The 22,915-nt window shown below is 41.1% G+C and overlaps 1 protein-coding gene across 3 annotated transcripts in view; it reads left to right on the top strand.

The window, feature by feature from the left end:
* Nucleotides 1–9,421, top strand: part of LDB2 (LIM domain binding 2) — a 221,149-nt gene extending 211,728 nt beyond the window's left edge. For all 3 annotated transcript variants that reach the window (XM_010576830.1, XM_010576829.1, XM_010576831.1), the window contains exon 8: nucleotides 8,145–9,421. In XM_010576830.1, coding sequence (XP_010575132.1) covers nucleotides 8,145–8,375 — 231 coding nt within the window. In that variant the 3' untranslated portion in view covers nucleotides 8,376–9,421. The remainder of the gene's footprint in view (nucleotides 1–8,144) is intronic.
* Nucleotides 9,422–22,915: the final 13,494 nt, after the last annotated feature.

The following is a 22,915-nucleotide window of genomic DNA, read 5'->3' as shown; positions in this document are numbered from 1 at the left end:
AGACTAACACCAGTGAAATGAAATGAAGATTTTTGTTTAGCAACTGATTCAGCAATCCACTAGCTTACAGAAGCTTTGGGCTTCAGTAAATTAAACTCATATTTTCTCCTTGTCATATTAAAATTTTCACGTGGCTTGCATCTCTGGAGTCAGATTCTTTCCCTAATATAGGCATCTCCGGGTTTTTCTGGCAGCACAAAGCACTCAGAAGGCCAGCTACCTGATCCTCTGGTGGCAGGGACCACTCTGCCTCACTGACTGTGTCTGCCAGAAAACCCCTTGGATCAATAATCAACCATATTTAAGAAAAAACAGCAATTAGGTGCAAAACTGAGCAACCAGCTAGTTCCCTGCTGTCTCCAAGTTTAAAAGACGGTAAAATCACCTTATCTCAGCTACTCCCTGCCCTGAGTTCAGTTCAGCAGAACCAGAATCTGACCCCCTGCCTCTCTTCAGCCTGCTCCTCTCTGGAGAGACAGCTTTTGTTGGCTTTAGTGGTAGCCACGTGTACTTGTATGTTTGAGTGTAATTGAGCCCTCTGATAGTTACCTGTCACTCCCACTGATATTCAAGCTGACTTCAGGTACTGAAAGGCTACTCCTGACAGATGAAGTAGTCAAGGCTACTCTTCCTGATGGAGATGATAGTTGAGCATCTGAGATATAATGGTGAAGTCTATCATGGTATGAGGGATGGATTTTTAGTCTTCACTGGCTTTCAGGATGCTGCATAGTCAATATCTTTCAATATTGTTTGTTTTCTGTACCAGAGTAGCAAGTTGGTCCAAACTCTTTTGTATCGAGGATCAGGTTTGATTTTTAGGACCCTTCTCCTTTCCCTTTGCAAAGTGGAAAATGCTTAGCTGTTCGATTTGACATACTAACAGCTCTTCACATCTTCCCCACAGCAAAGATAGCAAACCAGATGGAACTGATGGTTGGGCCACCCTGTAGAGTAGACAGAACTCAAAATAATTTCAGCAGTAGGATATTTTGGTGTAAAACTATTCAACACTTTTCAGTTAAATGGAGAGAAGTTGCCATGTTTCTTCAAAATTATGCATACTTTGAAGTGGGCCTTATTACAGGCATGCCACTGCTTTCTGAAGTCAGCTGCAGGTAGCAGTAACTTGCTTTCTGTTTCTTTCTCTTAACTTTACCTTAAAGTGACTCATTCAGTAGTTAATGTTTGACTTCCTGTATATGCGATAGAAGACAAGATATCCTCAAACAAAATTTGACAGTTTTCATCTAACTAAAAGCTTCATTTGGCCATAGAGTTTTCTGTGAATGGGACTTTCTTGCTCAGTAGAAAAAACCCTACTGAAATCATTCATTCTCAGTGTTAAAAGCATTTCCCCCCTCATTATTAGAGAAGAGGAATGAAATAACTGCATCTTCTGTCCAGATGACTCACATAACCAAAGCTACTTTCAGTTTCATTTTCCCCATCCTCCTGTCTGGAGAACCCCAACGATGAGCTCATATCCATACCAAACCTGGATTAATATGAACTCATGTACTCCAGCTTTCTCTTTTTCTTCAGTGATTTCTTCCCAGCCAGCAAAGACAGTCTCTCCATCATAATAGAATCTAACTCCTAATTTCCTGTCACTTTTATGCTTCTATCTTATTTTCTCCTTGATAGTAAATTAATCCTGGTTAGAGAATGTTCCCTTAGCCTCTATTCTATGCAATGTTTCTTGGTTTAGGGCATTAGTAATTATCCAGTTTTGCTCCTACAGTAATGCTGTGTACATTCTGGAAAATGTGCGAACTTACCATATACCTCATCCACATTTCTCACTCGCACCATTAACTTCTGTTTCTTTAATGAGGTCTTCATGTCTGGAGAGGCAAATGTTCCATGTTCAGGACAGTGACCGGAAAGCAGCTGGAGTACCATCAGCTATGACAAAGCTTGAAACTTAAGAAAGATCTGTCATTTTCCACATAGCCCTTTCCGGATCTTCAGATAAATACATGGGGCTAAGCAAACCTTGATCAATGAGATGGAACGGTACTTGTCACATACAGGTTCTTCTCCAGTAATAGGATATTGTGCCATTTCCTCTACGTGTGTTATTTTCTGATCAGTTCTTCAGGCAGAGGCAGTGCTGACAATAGAGAGCCAAGCCCAGAAAGTGAAATGATGTGGTTGTATTTCCATGCGTGGGTCAGGTTGGCACTGCATCCTGAAGTTCAGTTGCTGAAGCCTAATCAATCGGTATCATTTGTGCCCTTTGTGTTGCCTTAAATTTATTAGCACTTTGACTGTGCTGACGCATTCTGATACATCTTTAATAATACAGTCTTCAAAAGCATCTTAGCCAGTGGGTGGGTACACATCTTGCCTCTCATCAGTAATTTGAAAAGGGTCAGTCTCAGTCTGTCCTCATATCTCTAACTATTTTTTACACTTTCTCAACCCTGCTAAATAAAACATAAAGTTTTGCCCTTTTGACAGTCACTTGCACTCTATTACACTCATTTTCCCTTATAATGGGGGGGGGGGAGGAGTGGTTTCTGTGATTCTGCTAGTTCTCATGCTACTGATTGCAGACCTTCAGCATCTCTTGTCAATATGACTCTCCCTGCCCAAGTCCCTTGTTTAACACCTCTTCTACATATGACATATTTCCTACGTTCTTAAAACAAAGGTAGTTAGCCAGTGTGCTACATGATTGCACTGCACAACTCATGTCTAGGTTGGCCTATTACTTGTCCAGTGATGCTTTTGACCTGAATCCTGTAGGTACTGAGGCAACACACTGTAGCGTGTTGGAAGTAGAACCAAGTGCCGCTAAAGTCACTCCAACAGCACAAATACAAAATCATTTTTCTCACTAGAAGTTTTCTTCTCTCAGATTCTCATTGGTGCAGGCTCAATACTGCCCATGCTTTCCACAAATGCACTGGCTTTTTTTAGTGTGTAAAGAAAGTTGACAGAACAGGGACCCAAAAATTGTAGTTCACTCAGCTGTCCTAGTCTCAGCAGATGCCAGTCATTTGAAATGTTCTTAGATTTGTTCATGTTCTAGATCACATCTGATCTTTGGAAGAAATGTTAACCCACTGTGCAGAAACTGGAATTACCAATTTCCTCTTTCCCCTAAACAAAGAGCAAAGATGGGCAAGACTCCTTCCACAAGGTTCATAGAAAATCTGCTTTTCTAATGTTAGCCTTCCTATGATTTCAAAAAGATTAGTTATCTAATTTGCGTGTGTCATTGCCTTATCACTTACACAGTACTAATTTCCTCTAATATTTGAAGCTAGCTGCAGTGTTTTCCCAAGTCTTTGCTCAGTTTTCAAGCCTCTTTACTGGCTGAAATTGTATTTCTTTGCATTTTTCATACTCTTCCATTTCAAATAAAACTTTCTTGCAAGCCCAGGCCTTTGTACGTAGAACAGTGACTTGTACACTGTGATCTGTGGATTACAGATATATGCAAGATCGTCAGAAGGGGCCTGTACAGCCATTATCACTTAAATATCACTTTCTGTTAAGTTTAATAAAAACAGTGCACATTGATCCATTTTTATCTATTTGAATTTGGAAATTTGACAACAATGCACAACTCTCACAAACTCTAAGAGCCATTGCTCTAGGCTGCTCCCAGTCATAACTATAGAAATTAATAGGTGGATTTTGCTTTCATTTACTAATGAAGATCCTGTTGAATGTAATACTGTAACCATGAACACAGTGAAAGATCATTTGTGTTGGAAAGAATAAAGCATCACTACATGCCACTAAGTAAATCAAATGTTCTTTCTTACACCCAGAGTCCTAATTAGAGCCTCACTGCACTCTTTAAGCAAGTTACATACCTCAATAATCTCTCTTTCTCTTTGTAGTTCTCTGTAAGCTCCTCAAAAGCCAAATCCATAAATAAACCTGCTAATGTGGAAGGGAGCAATACAACCTCTTACGTGTTTCAGAAACAGGGGGTAGGTTTAGGTGGTTTGTAATGGATGTTGTGGTACCAGAGTTACAGTTCCAGGGCCAGAAGATAAGTGTCAGAAATTTTCCCGTGTCTCAGAACCGTGTCATTCAGAATCTAAGATTTAGCCGTAAGGAGATGAGAGTGAACAAATTGGTTTCCAGTTGTTGTGCTTTAGGAAAAATATTCCAAACAAGACCAGAATGTCAAGTTAACAGAGAGGACTATGATGAGATGTGAAAGATAACCATTTTCCTCTAGAAACTGTTTACTCTGAAACCGAATTAAAATGTCAGTTCTGTTTCTATAGATCATTTCAACACCAATGTCAGTCCAATGTTTTTGTCTTGGAAGCAGTGACCATTATGGGTGCAGACAGCAATAGGGCTCTCAGTCATTAATAATTTTTGTGCCAAGGAGCTAAGAAGTCAATTATTAAAATAATCACCACTAACACAATTCCGTAAGAAGGAAGGCAGGCAGGAGGAGGTACCCTTCTTCTTTTGACTTAGCACTTAGAGGTGTGCTGGCTGCTAAAGCTAGTGTAACTTTCAATCCTTGGAGTATGAGACTTGCTTGAACAATATGCTTGATAGTTTCAAGCATGTTTAATTATCTCAGGCTTGTGAAGCACTGTTTGTCTACTTCTGGGGACTGTGACACCTGAGCTACAAACTAATCGCTGTAACACACTGAGCGGGGCTACGTATTAACAGCAGCAAAGATGGCAGGCATAGGGATGGGGAATTTTACATGGCCCACCACACATTTTTACCTCCAGACTCCAGTAAAACATTGTTTAGCCATAGAATGATCTTTAAAATCCCAAGTTAAAAAGTTTAGTTATGTAACTGGGCATAGCAGAGCTAAACTTTGAGGCTAGGTGTAAAAAAGATGAAGCCTGAGAAATGACCGGTCTGTTAAATAGAAGCGCTTGCATTTGAGTTGTGTATGAAGTGATCTCTGTGTATAGTTTATATGCATCGATTTAAGTTTGGATGGCAATTAGGGTTATTTCAGGATGAAAGGTATGATATACATGAAAGCTGCTTTTGTGGTTATATTATTAAATAATACATTTCTATCACATAATGTAAAACATCCACTGCTTTATTTACAGTGCTTCACTGCAACCATATTTTACTATCATGAGACATTCCTTGACCAAAAATGTTGTTTCTAATCACAGAGTAAATTAATAAGATTGAGTGACTACAGTCTAAATCTTTTTTAAACTAATCTAGTCAAATATGTGCTACCATAACTAGGCCATAGCAGTGTGTGCTGCCGTGCAAGAGACTAGGGTTTAATTCTTGGATTCTGCTTCTCACTCCATGAGCAGGAGCTAGGAGCACTCCAGAGCTGCAGCCTCAACCCTGGGAGGGATGGAGCCTTGTGTCATTCAACAGCAGTGACCCCCACTGGCCAATTTAAGGAGAAGCATTGAGGGGCTCTAAAAGGAGTCACTTCCAGTCCTCCTCAGAGGTTGGTGGTCATTGCACGGGATCTAGTGAGTGGAGGTTCAATGGGGTGCACTCGGTGGGGTCTTCAGCTTTCAGTCTGAGGAGCAGAATCCTCTCCGGGGAGGAACCAGCATGTGTGCTTCCTGAGACACTATTTTTGCCTGACATAACTATAGGCGGCAGGATTGTCGAGAATATATATATATTTTTTTTAAATGTCCTGTAACTAATGCTGTGATATCTATCTTTTAAATAGAACGAGGGAAAACTCCACTAACCTCAGTATAATTGTAGTTTAATTCCCAGAGTGAGAGAGAGAGATACTCAATAGCATGGAGAGAAATATAAGTGCAAACTGTCCTCTCAGTGGGTGTCATTATATTAAAGAAATAATATTTGCAGAGAATCTGAGAAATTAGAGATGGAAATAACTTACAAGGTCATTGAGCATCTCCCCGCTGATGCACGAATGTTTCCTACCACAGATTGAGATTTTTCCCAGCCCAGTGTTAGGTGACCTGAGCAGCAAAGCTAGCACTGTTCCAGTGGGGTCATTAATCCTCAGTCTGCAGTTCTCAGTAACAGGAATACTGTCTTAGCAGTGGGGGTTACATTTTCGCCTACTTATTCTCATCTTAGTACCCTAGTTTACATCTCATCAGATTGGCCTAAAGCGATCCTCTTCCTTTCAGCGCTTGCAGCTGTTAAGCATATTTACCCCTCCCAATCATTTGGTGGATGTAATACATATTTAATTCTTCGACGTGGCCTCCCCAGCCAGCGGTTCTAGCCCCATAGTTATTTTTGGTGCACTTCTCTAAGTCTCATCCAAGTTGCCGACCTCTTGCTGGTATGGCAACAGGGAGAACTTGAGGTCCATACTCAAGACCGTTGAAGTAAGAGGAAAAGTTGCCACCTCAGTCTGTGATTCTGTATTTCAGCCACTATGGTTCTTTTTGCCTGCTGTATCACATTGCACACTCAAACCCAACTTGCTGTCCTCTGCCAGGTCTCTCTTGTCATTAATGCTCTCACAATACCATGGGGTTAGGTCTGGTTCAGCAGTGCACACTACATATTGTCTGTTGTTTAGAGGGATGAAATCAATTAGGATAAACTTTTGGTTATAAACACCTTTGTCTTTTAAACTTTTATGTCGCAAAGCTGTGTGTGAGTTTTATTTAATCAAATATTTTACGGATATATGGAGTAAGAAAATATAGACAATGTAAAGAAGAACTCATGTAACAGTTTTCATCTACTCACAAATTTTTCACATAGCACAGGCTGAAAATATGATATAAACATTCTTCTGTAGCATGTCAGCCTTTGCTGAGGGATATCGAGAAACAGTGTAAATACTTACAGGCAATAATTTGTATTGTTTCATGGTGAAGGCAGTACATATCTGATTAAAAAGAAACCTTATTAAATGCAAACATTTGTCTTCTGTTTGCTTTTTACAAATGCTTTTACATTCATAAGGAGGAACAGATCCTTTAAAATATGAATCTGTTGTTCACTAGGCTTCTTGGAAGGGCTTGTGAAATCAGCAGGTACAAAGCTAGACATCTGGAATTACCGCACTTTTACCAAACGCTAGCTGATGCCCTGCCACCTGAGCTGCATGAAAAGATGCATCCCACATATTTCTTTAGCAGTTAGCACAGCAGCCTGATTCTCCGTTGAACAGAGAGAACAAGCGAGCTCTCTGGCTTTGCACCTTTGCTTTCCAGTCTCAAGTTTGCACCTTTCTATCCCATGCTGGTTAGGTTTTTTGCAGCAAATGTGTGATGCACTGGAGTACAGTAGGCGGTTTACTTGTTTTCATGGAAGGACAAATTGTACTTAAAGCAGTGATTAGATGAATTCTTTCTTTCTTGCATGCTTCAGTTTTTGATGACTACTAGCTTCATCAGTGTAATTATAATTAGCACTCTTCATCTTCCTTTTACGGTACCAGCTGGACAGATTGGTCCTCTTACTGCACAGATTGGCGGCAGGGTTGCCTACATGGAGTTAGGTGACAGGCACCATGAAATAACAGATGGTAAATTCAGGGCTTGTTGGCAATCAGCAGGTTTTTGCTAATGACTTAATTAGCTATGCAAATTGTCAAATCAGTGTGAACATTGTTTTTATCGAAAACTTTACCTAAATTAATTACCATAATTAAGTAGCAGAATGTCAAGTATATTGGATGCGTAAAAGGGCTTGGCTGACTATGGATAAGAGAGTTACCATCTTTATTAGAGTGCTGTGCTCCACATTTGAGAAGTCTGAGGTTAAGAAATGCAGTTTCTTTTAAACTACTTTTAAAATACGCCTATCGCCAAGTTCCAACTGAGATGCACCCTGGTGCCTTTCCAAATAAAATGGCTCAGGAAAGAATTACTGGATAAAGGCTAAATATTTCAAGCAGGAGTTTAAGGCAGTTTCATAGCCTGCTTATTTGCTTAAAATCATACACATTTTTCAGTCTACCTGCTTTTCAGTTCTGGGGTTTCTGAGATCCAGAGCCATAAGCATGCGGCTAGAGAGATGTGTTACAGTTTTTTCATTTAAATTAGAAATAAGTGTAAGCCTGTCTCCTGGTTCCTACTATGCAGGAGCTTTTAACTCTGTTGTTCAAATATCACAAAGTTAAGAGATGCAAATTCTCTAACATAATTTTTTTAAGTTGATTTTTTCTCTCTCAAGGTTTCCATATAACAAATATTGGGTGCTGTTCACAGGATGTCATGGTGGTAGGAGAACCAACTCTGATGGGAGGCGAATTCGGGGATGAAGACGAAAGGCTTATCACTAGATTAGAGAATACACAGTATGATGCAGCAAATGGCATGGATGATGAAGAAGATTTCAACAATTCACCTGCACTGGGAAATAACAGCCCGTGGAACAGCAAACCTCCTGCTAACCAGGAGACTAAATCTGAAAACCCCACACCACAAGCTTCCCAATAGGTTATTCTGCAGCAGTACCCACTGCAATGTATGTCAGTGGGTTATTAATTACTGTTTCACAGCATTCTTAAAAAAAAAATTTTAAAAAAAACACCTTTCAATGGATACAGTATCAATTTCTAAACTAAAGCTATCTGTTGTTTTTTTAATTAGGGAAAACTCTTGTATAAGCTTCCATATACGTTTCTTGGAAGCATTCACATACAACATGATACTGGCACTGACCTCAATTAAAATAATTGAAAATTAGATAGCATCTCATGGCAAATTTCTGACAATACATTTTATTGGAAGGGGTTGTTTTTTTCCTCATCAAACAATGGCCATATTTTAAGAAGTCATCAGTGCTCAGGATCTCATGAACATAACTATGTAAAACTTTTTACAATTGTAATATATTTTCTGCTTTTCAACTTGCACCTGAAATTTCTTGTTTCAGAAATCAGCTTTTAAGGAAAAGTAATTTAAAGTAACTTTTGTTATTTCTTTAACTTTTCTTTCATCGGTTAATCATTTAAAGGATCCAGCATTTTTAATTTACATTTAGCTGATTCCAGTAGATACTCTTTCCATCATTTAATAAAAATGCTGAAACAAGAAATGTCTTTTTTTCATCAAAGACATGAGAAATATTTTTATGTGGAAAAAGACACCCGGTCCTATGAGAGTTTATGCTTTGTAAAATTGCTGTCAATCCAGATATTTTAAAGCCATGTAATCCATTAACTTTGTGGGCAGCTTAATAAATCTAAAACTTTTGTGTTTTTATTATTGTATCTGAGTTGGCTTTGTTGGTATTTCTTTTCATAGTATATTTCTTGTATAATATTTTTGTAAAGCCCTCAAACCATTTTTTGGTTTACCTTTTTTTTTTTATTATTCCGGTGTATTTATGTGAAACTTTATAAAAGAAACTAATTTTTTCATTTACATATTAATATGTTCAACTCATCATGTAAAGACACAGTGAGTCAGTGTGTTATATAATACAACTGTATTTTATGTATGCTTTGCCAATAAGTGTGCCAATAAACTGTGTTAACAAACGTGCTCTTATATAGTGCATTTACAGTTCCTTGCATGCAAAAGACACACATCCACATGCAGGATGATGCACCAGGAATTTCTGGAATTAGCATTTCACTGAATTATACGCTGAATCTTTTTTCAGCAAAAAGGGAAGCCTGTAGTTTAGGTGTGAATCGCTTACAGCTCAATTTGGTTAGATGCTCTTTTTTTAACATTAATGATGTGTAACACCACAGGTCAGTAACAGCGGCGAGAGCCGAGCACGAGGGAGTGCAGGGCATCCAGCAAGCGCACCTCCATCCTGAACTTTGCATCCCTCGCCTTCCGGGGCTGAGGCTTATCAGAGCAGGGATTTCCACTCTGCTGAATTCTGTCTGATAGTTTTACGGTGAGTCCCTCAACTGGGGCTGAGAGGATTTGAAAAATTCTCCTTCTTTCTTCCCTTTGCTATCAAATCAATTGTTCACGGGAGCAAGCAAAACCTCTGGACTGGTGCAGCCGCTCTGAATACGGCCCGGCATGTAAAGCCCCTCGGCTGAGCTGGGAGGCACAAAGGCACACGCCTGCATGCCGAGGCAGTTGAGAAGCCCTGCAAGGTGCACCCTGTGGGTGGCAAATACTTACAGGGAGAATTACCGACACAGAGATCCTGAACCTACAAGATCCTGCCTCTTGTACAGGGGAGCGATGTTTTGCTCTTGACTGAAACTGTGCTTTTAATATTACTGACATTATAAAAGCATCTGAAGAACTCCTGGGTTTTTTTCTAAGCATACCCAGAAGCCACTCTAGGGAAATGTGTCTGCCAAGCGTATAGACATATTTTTTAAGCAAGCTTTTGCTGGATGTGATTCTGCCAAATAGTTTTGAAAACACCGTTGCAGAAGAAATACAGGGCAAAGCACCCTGTGTTGCCATTTGGTTCTTCCCTCCCTGCCCGAAGAACGAACCACAGCCTCTGACGTGGGCACCGTTCTCCTGCAAGCAAAATCCTCGTTTGATGAATTTTGGCATCTATGGTAGGTGTCGTTCCTGCGATAGCCTAAAAGATATTCCAGGTTTCTGTAGGATCTAGAGCACAAAGGATATCAACTGTAGGGTAGAATTTAAAACAAACTAAATAAATGTGGTCTGAGTGTATCTGCATAGATAGCAATGCTCCTCCTTCGTAACACTTGCGGGATGTAGGAAACTGTAGGTCTATTATTCAGTGACTATATCTGCCCTGATTTTTTCATGTAAATAATTAAATTCACAATGTATTCCATTAAGGGATCACTGGCTCCTATATAGCTGCTATAACGTTACAATTATACACTGTAATTCTAATGTTCAAAAACACTAATCATTCATATTACATTTCCATGAGCACACTCTAAAAGGCGTTCCTTATTATTAATCTTTCAAGACTGGCACTACTATTTCAATTTTTAAAAGATTTATGATGTCATATTACTCCTGTTGTTTCAGTAAATAAACATAGGAACACTTGAAAAATGGGTAACAGACTCCTTAGAGTGCTGTCCTTGAATTAATCTGGAAGGACGCTTTCTCCATATCTCCTCAAGAACCCCATCTACAAGCTATCAATCCACTCTATTGTGGTTAGGGTGAATAACAGACAGAGCTAGCTGATTTTATACATTCACTTATTTATTTGTACAAGAAAATGCCCAAATAGCCCGGCTCCTCAATGGAGTGGTTTGAGATGTACAGGAGCTGACCACGCAGTCTCATCATTGCTGCTTCCTTCCTCCCCGTGCCCTGGGCTGCGGCAGGGGCTTTTCTTACCGTCTTTCAAATGACACGGTAAACTCATCAAGACGGAGCCTGTGATCCTGTGTCTTCCCACGTGCTTGTGCCCAGTCCTCAGGAACACTCCCTACAGGTAGAGAATTCAGGTACAGCGGTGACATTAACTACTGCATTTTATGCCTTTCGGTTGTGGGTTGCAGTTAAATGACACTGCAGGTTTTGTGTGCTCTGTGACTGTCTGATGCAGAGCTGTGGGAAAGGTGAATAAAGATCACAGGTGAGCTGAAGTAACACGTCCATGAGAGCTGAGATTGCTGCCAAAAGAATGAAAGCTTGAAACCAACAATTAATTTTGCTGTAATCTAATCTCACCACCTACAAGAACATTGTATCACTCTTAGAATTTGGAGGGAAATAATGTTGTTGACACTTCTCTGGAGAGCCCTGCAATTATCAAAAGGAGGAAGGAAACTTATCTCATGATGCTGAAATACTTTCAAAGAGAAAGCTCTTGTTTGTTTTAGCTAAATTGAGGGAAATACTGGCCCTGAGAAGCCCCTTTGCAAATCAGAGGGAGGAAATTCCAGGAGTTTACTTAGAAAAGCAGAATCATATAATTAGTAAAGTGGCTGAGTAAGAATACTGATAACTAAGCTGGTTGCTGGTGAGTTTTGGTTATTGAGTTGCTTTGTTTGGGGATTTTTTTTTTGTCTTGGGTCAGCAAAGCCCACTTCTCAGGGAGCTTCCGACACACATAAGTCACCAACTGGTCTCACCAGCTGCCCCTCGTGAGAACATTTCTGTTCTTCATGCTGTTTCTTTCTCCCTTTTCACAACAAGAAAGAAGCAGCAGTATTTGCAGCTCTGTAGTCTTTTCAGAAAGAAGGTGTCCTCAGGTCTCGTCATCTTTGCATCAGTATGTATGAATGTAATAACGTTGTAGGATAATTCAATTTGGAAGGGACCTTGGGAGGTATAGCTAGCATTTGTATGCTCGCAGCATCATAGGGCTCTGTGAAAGTCATAAGCAACTAATTTTTAATCTTGGTTCTGGAGAAGGTACTACTCTTGCACATTGGGGAAGTGTAACCAACTTGCATCCTTGGGGAACGGAGCAGAAGTACCCATTACCAGAGAGCTGCCAAGGAGAATCAGTCTTGAAGTGTGCAGAAAGAGATGGGGGTAGAGGGGAAGGAAACTACTGAATGGAAAGGCAAAATACTGGGCATTACTGGGTGTTCTCTAACACCAGGGTGGAGAGAGGTTCCTTCCCCAGCCTTTGCTGCGAAGCAGCGTTAAAGGAGCCTAAAAGAGAGAACCAGCCATAAGAACAGACTAAATTTTGCAATTTCATGGCCTCTGTGAAAATCCCATTTTAGCAAAGACAGGATGAAAGAGAAAATATGAATGATTGATATTGAAGGAAACCCAGTTTGTGCCTAATATATCCTGGAGAAACTGCTAATCGAAATTGAATAGTCCTGAAAATATTTCCTGAGACTGCAACTCTGATCAAGTAGCCCTATGGTGATATATTGCACGTCCAAATTAAAGCTGCCCTGGGGCACAAGTAACCCCAGTAGCTGGTTTTACTGCATAGGACTGGATGATTTGTATGTTTTTTCTAGCTTTTTTGACAGCGTATTTTTATACAAGGCTAAGGCCTGAATCTTCTACTATGTAAGAGGAGCTACTGAATATTTAACGTCCCATAGAACTGATGTTACTCTAGCATATCGTTATGCTTCTATTAGGAAGGCTGGTGGTACCCCAGCATTGCAGAATGGCAGATGGTACCTTTAGATAAAGAGTCGCTTATGGAAGTCTCTAAATTTATGGACCATGCTGCTATGTTTCATAAGAAGATACAAATTTCCACTGACTGTTCACAGTATTAAAATCTGTTCTAATTTAGTGTGTTATTTTGACGGCGACTAGTACCAGTTCTTTCAAAGGGAGAGGCTTTATTAGGATCAGTTGATGGAGCAATCTAGGTGCATTTCTTCCATGACCCTGTGAGTCACTTCTGAAATAAAAGAACTATATCCCTTACATCAAGAAATAATTTTAATGGGTGTATGGGCAGTCTTAATCCATAAGCACATTTTAAAACACCATTATGCACTAAAGATGACATCAGAGAGTAATACACTTGTGCATACAGAATCAAAAACTTTCTAAAAAGCATCCAGCCACAACAGAGCACAAGCACTCCAGCTCCCCAAGAAACTCCTGATTGTGCTTCCATCAACTTTAGAGGCAGCAGGATGAGAACGATAAGCTTCAGTTTGGATAAGTTACTAAATGCATCCCTCATAACTCAGGCACTGAATGCCGTTACTGCACGTTAGTAGGAGAACGTGCTTCAGCTTAACCCAGATAAATGCCCACCCAGTGTGCCTCCATTCCTGTTGGACACTCAAACTTAGGATCGTGTAGGTCTGAGCTTATAGCTGGAGTCCAAAATTCTCCAGGTTGGTTGTCTTTTCTTTCTGTGTGTGGTTGTGGGGATTTCATGAGGGGGCTTTTTTGTTGTTGTTTGGGGGTTTTGGTTTTAATTTGTACAGTGCTCTATGATATAAATACTTTTTAGGTGTCCAGGATCTTGCTGGTTGGAAGGTGGCATGCAGAACAGTCATTAGAGTGTCGGAGGGAGCTGTATTTTATATTATATTAAAAGGAATTCTGTCTGATCTCTGGAGATCCTCAAGTTGTGTATTGCCCCAGTTTAATTAATAGCTCTGTCTCAACAGCTCTGAATTCATCTGAGATATTATGTACAATTTTGTATTGAACAGCTATAATGTATAAGGCTAGCATCTCCTTTGTAAGTGCATTAGGAGATGTTTTAGCAAATGGTTGATATGAAGCAGGCATTTAACACTCCTTATCACATTCGACACTAACTCTCATTTCATCACATAAAGTTTCATCCTCCCTGAGTGATCTCTTGGGGGGTCTGAGTACTGGAAAAGCTTTTAAGAACTGTGTTTGGTGCTTTCAGATGCTGGGTTGAGAGGGTTTTTTTCCATTCAATTTTCTTTCATCTCTCTTTGATAGCTTATGAAAATTTGTTTACCATTTTGCCCAAAGTTTTTAACTTTCCATCTTCTGGCTATGTGTAAAACAAAACACAGGACTCATTTGTACTCCACACAGACAAACCCATCAAAACCAAGGTGGGTTGCTCCTGGGTTGCCAAGAGAGATCAAATTCAGCAGACAGAAGGTGTGAAATTTAGGAACTGTGATGGATACTGGGCCTTGTGTCTGTCTTTGACTGCAAACTCCATTTTGAAAGGGAATTTTCAGCTGTTTTCTTTGAAATCTCCCCTCCAGGTTCAACTCGTGTTCCAAACGGTGATAACAAAAGGTGAGCAACTGAGACAGCTATCTATTCATACAGGTTTTTCAGCAGCTCTGTGACTGTCTCTGTGCTTAAATCTCCAATGTGAATCAGGTGTGCAGTACTACAGGAGCTCAATTTATAGGAGCTGGGCTTATAGCTAAGGTGTCCCTGGGCAGTGATTAAGAACTTTTACTGTGGTTCCTGAGCTTTGTGGGAGTAACACAATTTCATTTTTGCATATCGCAGCTATCTCTTCTGCTTGCCTCTGTGCCGACAGGGATGGGGAATTTCAAGTTGGCTTTGTTTAACAAACTTCCAAGTTTTGCTGTTATTTCAGCCTAAGGGCTCAGCAAAATATAACTTAAATCAGGCTTCTTTCTCCCAGAAAATGTATTGTTTTTAAATATCCCCCCCCTTTTTTTTTAAGTCAGAACTCCCTTGAGAAGGGCCTAACTCACAAATTTCACGCAGCAGGATTTGGCTTTACCGTAGATGTCAGCTGCATTCCTGTGAGGGAGGAGAAAAATAATACTAATGGCCAGTTTATAATGAGTGACTGAACAGTGGCACTCCACAGGGAGGCAACATTTTTAAGCTCAAGACCATGTAATAGTGGGATGTGGGCTTTTAAAATGGAAACAGAGTTATCAAGTCCTATGATTTTATTGTGAGACCCACAGCATAGCCAGTTCTCAGGTAGGGAGGGGAACTGTTGGGGAAGGAAGGAGTGGTCTGTATGGTAGTTGCCTTTGAACAGTCTGACACTTCAGAAAGTGGCAATCTACAGGACGGCAGTTTCAAAGAAAAGCCTGTATACTGGGGAAGAAAATTGAAATCAGTAATGAAGGAAACCTTCCAGAGATAGGCCTCATGCAGGGACTGCCAGGTACCAGGGTAGGCACGTAGCTGCAAGGTCAAGACTCGAAAGGAAAATGGAAAATTAATTTTATTGTATTTTTATTCATTTTATTAATTTATTTTATTTTTTAATCATCTGTGATAACAGAGGTCCATGCCAAAACTGTTCTGGTTTCTTAACTGCGACAATCTCCTTTAACTCATGAACAGATGGATTAATTTGAAACCTGAAATAACCTTTGAGGTAAAATAAACAAAACACATGGACAGTCCTACCTTAAAACCAGTAGGGTCATTTTGTCACATTAAAGGCCTGGCTGCAGTCACAGCTTTTCCAGGACTGTTATACCCGTCCACCTATACCTCGCTCTCCATCCAAGTACCTTGTGATCTCCTCAAGGCCAGTGCCTCCCTGGTGGGAAGGTCTGCAGCCATTTGACTTTCACTGCAAAATGCCTGCCTATGTGACTGCAGGCTGCTATAAAACACATAGAATAGATGTACAGAAATAATGATCCACAAAAGCATGATTTTTTTAAAATTTTATTTTATTAAACCAGAACCTTTTTGTTTGGTTTGAATGCACTTTTTCTTTCGGTTCCCTCAGGGTATTGAAATTTTAACTTATATTTTGATAATTTTTTTTTCCAGATTTGATTTTCGTGCAGCCACAAGCACTACAAATTTGGGTTTGATTTAAAACAAACAGTTAAAAACCGCTGGTGCTAAAAGTTGAATATCAAATACAAGCAACTCTGATCTAGCTAGGGGTGGGCTGATGAGGTTCCCTGCTCAAGGCTCCTGACTAAGGCATGACACTGCAGAGTGAATTACACAGATCATGTCCTGCCCAGCTCTCTACAGAAATATGCTTGTAAATGTTGCAGGGAGGTAGTTTGAAGGACATACGAATGATATAGATCACCCAAAGCATCCGTTACTCCATCTTTATCCTCTCCTCCCTTCCCCAATTCCCTTCAATATTTGAAAATAGACTAATCCAAGAGAGTCGCAATAAAAAAAAAAAAATCATAAAGAGCTGTCAGCTCAGGCTTTCCAGTTACAAGCGCACATCTCGGGATGCTCTTCTGGCAGTTGGTGCTTTCAGCGTGACCAGAAGAGAACAACCCCGAGTGTAATGCAGCCGTTGTGTACCTGGGTGGCTTTAGTGCCTTCACTGTGTACAGAGCGAAGCAAGCAGGACTGAGTCCTTCTCCCTTTCGGTTGTTCCTAAAAAACCCGCCAGTTTCCTAAAATTCCCACAAAAGGACTCTGTTGAGAACCCCACTTTCAGTCCAAAGAGAAAAGGCTTCGGAGCTCAGCTGGCCTCGCGGCAGGTCCGTGGCCCCTCACGGGGAGGACACAGTGCCCTGGCCAGGAGCAGCGCAGGGCTGCCCATCTCATTAGCTGCCCTGTCCCATCCTTCGTCGGCTGGTACCACCCCTCCTCCTGAGCATCCACAGCTCTGCACTGAAGCCGCTCAGCCTTTTACATGACCCAAGACACTTGTATGTCTTAACATTAGTGAGTCTTGAGTGGAGCTGTGCCAGTTTGGATCCCTTTATTAGCAGTATTAAATTCCATTGTGCAGGTATTTCCACAGCTGTGAGTTATTCAACATAAACTCCTACTGAAGTAGAGAATAGGCTGCAAATAACCCACCAGGGAACAATTTCTTAAGTGCTAGTCATCCAGCAAATTCCTTTATTCTCAGTTTTTATAGCAGGATTATTCGATGTAGAGGATATGTCCAGGTTATAATGTATTTGATTATTTATAGCAGATATCTTGTGGCATGAGCTCCATTTTAAAATGGACAAGGATTATTGGAACTAGACAGATGTGATGTTAATTTTCAAAACTAAGTCATTTTCAGTGGAGCCTGTGCTATTGCTTGCACTCTTGAGAATATCACTTTTCTGGTAATTTTTCAAACCCCCAGTTGTTTTCCTACTAAGCCGACTTCAGCCTGTGATTTCTATGTTTCCCATATCTTTCCTTGATGATTATTCCTTTTTCCTAAGTGAAACATTTCCCTCCCCATACCAGCAAATGGATTCCCCCATATGGATTAAAAAAAAAAAAAAAAAAAAAAAAGCACCTCTTTTTCTGTTCCTCTCTGCACCTTCCCTTGAGATAGGTTTTCAGTTCTAGGGAAGCCCCAAGAGCAGGTGTCCCCTGATTTAAATCCCATCATTAAAACACCTCGTACCCCACTGAATGAAAACTCCCTCTTCTGCCCTGCCACCTGCCTGAGCCACCAGCCTGCCCTTTGCGCTGGGAAATGTATTTAGAAGAAACACACCCTTTTTCTAATGCTACTGCATTAGCCTAAGGACAAGTAGACCCTTATACAATTTTTCTTGCAAATCAGGCTATTGGCACGGCATAGTTCAGTCCCTTTTTGAAGCCGTCGTTACTCTCTGCCTCCTCACCCCGTCTGCTATTTCAAATACTTCGAACCGACCCAGTAGCTTTGTCGAGGGCCCCTACGTCTTGTTCCAAGGGGGTTGTTGAACAGCAGCTCCACATTCAGCTTCTCTGCCACCTTCCTGCTTTCACAAAAGTGATCCCATTACCCGGCCTTTCTGCCCGCAGATTTCAGAGAATTACGCCAGCGCCAGGCTGGCGTGGGTGCCACCGAGTAACAGGCTCAGCGGGGATGGTAGGTGTGCTAGAGCAGTAGCCAGGCAGTGATGTCTTAGCAGATGCTGTGCCTCTGTATCTGCAGCTCTGTCTGCCCCTTTCCTCCATTTGATGGAGAGACCCGTTCTGGAATGTGTATTCATGAGGTTATTCCATACTGAGCTGAGCCATTAAAGTGCATTGCCTACAACTAAAGTCCTTTTTTAATTTTTTTTTTTTTTAAATCCCATGCATTTATGGAGGCACGCTGGTGTGGTTTCAAAGTGCTGTGCATGGCTTTTATTTGTGTGACTTCCATTGAATTTTTTTTTATTTTTTTTAATAGAAATTTTGTTGCAGAATCTTCCAAGTGCCGCTTAACAGTGCTAGGATTTCATTCCTATCATCCCTATCCTTTTTTTGCAGACTATTCAGCCAGCAATATTCAGGGCTTTTCTTAATGCCTTCCATCTCCTCTGTACTCCTGGGAAGGGGCCAGCCATCAGCCAAACAGCAAGTAAATAGACTGCGTGCATTTAGTGTAGTGACGGGCACATATGTTTTCAGTGAGGAGTTTATTTGCCAGAAGAAAAGTAGTTTGAGAATTCAGGTCAACTTTTGGTGAATCATTTGAACTAATAAATATAAGAGGTGAGGACAGAGAGATTTCAGAAGTGCAGAAAAAGTTCATATCAATTTTTCTGAAACATATCAGCTCTGTTTAGTTGGGCTAGGCTACTCCTGTTGCTAGCAGAAAAAACAAAAAAAGGGGGGAGGAGGGAAGAGGAAAAGGAGCAGGAGAATCTCCTGCCCCAAACCCAACACCTAAGTCAGAGGTGTTTAATAAATCCATTTCCTTTGGTGCCTATCGCCCTTCCACCCCAGCCCTTGCCCCAGCTCTCCCCCTCTCCTGTGCCAAAGCTCCCATTTCCAAACCCATGCATTACAATTTCCACATCCCTCAGTCCTTCTCACAAACGTGCCCAGGTGCTAGCTGGAGAACTCCCAGCTTCTGCCATCCCACACCTTCTTTCTAAAGCTCTGAATGAAACTCTCCTTGTCCAAACCCACCCAGAGCTCCCCAACCTCCACAAAACCTCCCCAAACCCCCTTCTTGCTTCAGACATCCATGTCAGAGCAGGTCCTTGGCTCTTCCCTGTTGCCTGCTGCAGCCCACTGTGCTCACCTTCACCTCCTCAAAAAGCCTCTGACTGTGCTCCGGCAGTGAGCAAAAGATCCCAGAGGGATGCTGCACTCACCGGTAGTACGGAGTCCTATCCTAACAGGTCTCCAAGGGCAGGAAAGGAGAATTATGATGGGGGAAATTCTGATGTACAGAACCTCTTTTTTCAGGTTGCATTCACAAGAGACTGAAATATCTTGGCAAAAACGTTGCCCTTAACGCTGACTTAAGATGTAAAAGAGCTGGATTCAGTCCTCAGCCTTCCGAGTTACATGAAGGTTACACTGGAAGGAGGGTGATCTCATCCGCTGTTGAAGGGCAAAGATGATCTCAGTAGTACCTGGCCCAGAGGACAGCGAGCGGCTCCAGAGGATGCTGATGCTCTACGCAGAAACTTACTCTTTGTCTTTCCTCCAAACCAGTCACAAGGGGGATTTGAGCTTGGATTTTGTACCACACAGAAAACACTATCCTGTTGGCTATTCAGGTGCCACTGGGATCACACTCCCTTCCATCTACTGTCCCCCATCAATCTCAAGTTTGCTTTTTGTTAGAGTGAATAAAGAAGCAAGTCCCAGTGAACTGAGCATGATTCCTTCAAGCACACTAAGAAATTTTGGTTGAAAGCTGATTAAAAAAGCCTATTACTTAATTTAACTTCTTTTTCATGTAGTAAATTAGGAAGCACTGCTATTGAGAGCTCCAGCCATGTGTCCCTGCCATGGAAGGACAAGGTCATTTTGGTGCCAGGGAGGCTGTCCCGGCCATGCAGAGAGGAGGGAGTTCAAGGTACCCTGTAACGAGGTGGCAGTTTCCCACTGGGGCAGGTAATTCTGCTGATTTTGGTGAAATGAAAAGCTGTGAGGCTCAAAGAGCCTTATGTTAACTTGCTACCACCACACTAAGCCCTTGTTCTGGCTTTTCGAGTTCAGTAAGTTCAGCCCGTGCAGCCCCTGGCAGCAGCCACAGGTGCAGATATTTCAGCATAATGGTCCTTCTTCACCAGCACGGCAAACGGAGCTCTGAAGAGATTTATGGATGAGCGTATTGAATAGCATTGCATACTAGGAGATGATAGAGACAAATATTGGTGTAAGAGACCACAGCCTGAATTCACAGCATCGGTTAGGATACCTCTGCCCACAGAGGCATGCCCTGTGTCTGTCCTGTCTCCCACCCAACGTTGCGCTTTCCAGGCCAGCTAGAAAGCTCCAGTCCTTGCCCACGCTGGCCGGGGATACCCAACTTGAGCACACCCCATTGTTCAAATTTCATCTCTGACTCACAAAATGAACACACCTGTAGTCTAACTGACGGTCATTTAGCAAACGACCACATTTAGAAACTAACACCCTCAGTCCAATTATCCCTCTTCTTCAGCCACATGTCTTTATGTAGCAGCATTGCTCATTTATATGCTAATTTTACTAAGTCTACTTCAAAGGGGAGAATTGTTTGTTAAAAATCTTACACTCCAGCCTCAGTTCAGACCATCTCATTATTTACCTGCAAATTTAGAGAGATATGGGTAAAAGCTCTGTTCTTTTATGATCTATTGTCTAGGTGATCAAAGGAAACCATTCAATATGAAGATCAAAAAGAGTCTGGCTCCAAGCAGCCCAGCAGCTGGCTCTGCCAACTCCCAAAGTCCGCAACCTCTGTTATAAGTAAAGACTGATTTTACTATTAAATAACTTTTGATTACAAACTGGAGGGAAAAAAATACCCTTCACATCATAGTCTCTTTACTAAGGTGTTAATGAAACTAGGCTTCATATCGATATTATCTCAATTATTAGTCAAGGAATAATCACTCTGTATATAGTGTCTCTATTAATAATCCTCAGATAATGAAAAATATCCCACAGACATAACTAATACAGCTTGATAAATTGCTTGTGGCCCACAGCTAACCCAGATTTTCTTTTTTATACAGATATACTGCTCAAAGGATTTTTTAAAACAGGAGCTCAGACACAGAAGTGTTTACTATTTACAGAAGGCAAAAGCAGTGATGGTAGGTTGAAGCATCAAACTGGGACACCTCATGTCCCAGTCTGTTAGGGAATTATGTCAACAGAGTAACACGATGTGAATAATGAACCCATGCTTTTCAGGGCTGACATAATTCCTCAGCCTAAGGAATTTCAAGAACTGAGATTTGTAGAAATCCTACTCTTTTCTAGAAAAGATAACCCACAGAATTTTTCATCTTCGCCACAAATAAACATTAAATAGTATACAGCTTTCTTTAGAAAAATAATGTGAGAAGTAAGAAAGTATAGACTTTCAGGCTTTAATCTCCCCTTTAAAGTCAACACAGTTATTCACTATAGTGTGTCTCTTTTCCACGCTACAAATGGCAATAAACAAGAGGCTGAGCACTGAAGTATATTTGGGTGCTCTGCAAGGGGAGCACGTGGATATTTTGACGTCTGAGATAATGAAATGTGTTGGGTTTTTACCAAGTCACTTGATGCATTTCTGAAAATACACCAAATTCTCCTAAAAATATTAAGCTACCTCTAGAAAAGAAAAGCTTCCAGTGTTGCTAGGAAAGGTATTTTTCTTGTTGTGCTATAGCTGGTTTGCGTGATTCTGTCTGTTGTACCCTTCCCTGTCAGTCAGTAGTAAATGAATACCTCAGCAGGTCTTAGATGACTTTTAGTGCTGTTCTCATTTGGAGCAGATCTAAAGCTGATGTTTTGACCAGTTGTTAGTATTAAAGGTCCGATGGCACTTTACAGGAGGGTTGGGGTGTAAGTTTTGGTGTCCTGGCCAAATTCCAACATGGGTAATTAAATTCTGTCCATCTAAACTTCCCCCTGTGGCTTTAGTTGGCTCAGGTATTCTTAATTTCCTGTCTTAAAATGTTCCATAGTGTTGCAGAGGTGCTGTTAAATAGTTGCCAGGTTTCACCTCGGCAATGTGTGAGATGATTCATACCTTACAGATTTGCAGATAGCTGCATGTCAGTACAGCCTATGAGAGCTGGAAGAAAGGCAGAATGGAAATGACAAGATGTCATAATGACTGTTTCCTTCATTCATTTTCTAATTTTGTGACACTTCAGAAAAAAAATTAAAATCTCTCCATTTGTTAATGAAATAAATTCCTCTCCCCCTCAACCCGTCCATTTCTTGCATGCCCAGGAGAGAAGAGAGCAGCTGAACAGACGTGTGCGGGGCTAAATGAAAACCCAGATCCCTGACTATGCCAGGACGCGAAGAAAACTGAGGTCCACATTTGAACTGCTCTCCTTCCTCGCCTCCACAACAGGCAGAAGCACATTTTTCACTACACGTACTCCAAAGCTTTGAGAAACTTCACTTCCAAATCTAAGCTTTATGCCCTGAGATCATTCTTATGGCAGTTTTTCTTCTTAAAAGGTAGCAACAAAGCACCAAAACAGTGCTGAAGGTGACATGAGCCCAAGTGAATGTGTACTTTAAGTTGCTCCCTGTTTTGTCCTTTCACTGGCAGTTTAAAAGCTAAACAAAGTCTAAGTTACACACACCCCCCATAGAAATAAAATACAGCCTCCAGAAAGCCCTTGTTTGTTATGGTATACGCAAGTCTGTTATTTGACACTCCTTCATCGTTATCTGCCCCATTTCCTCCCTTAGTTTGCTTCAGCATCGCAAAACTTCTGAACCCAGTCTGTATGTGGAGGAAGAGCTTAAAGCATTTAGTCTCTCACCAAAAATAAGTTAGGAGGTGAAGCTGTCTTTGTTAGGGCAGA

Source organism: Haliaeetus leucocephalus, unplaced genomic scaffold (assembly GCF_000737465.1).
Source record: "Haliaeetus leucocephalus isolate CR32 unplaced genomic scaffold, Haliaeetus_leucocephalus-4.0 Scaffold545, whole genome shotgun sequence".
NCBI lineage: Eukaryota > Metazoa > Chordata > Aves > Accipitriformes > Accipitridae > Haliaeetus > Haliaeetus leucocephalus.
Note: the sequence above shows the minus strand (reverse complement) of the source record. Positions and strands in the feature narration are given on the sequence as shown.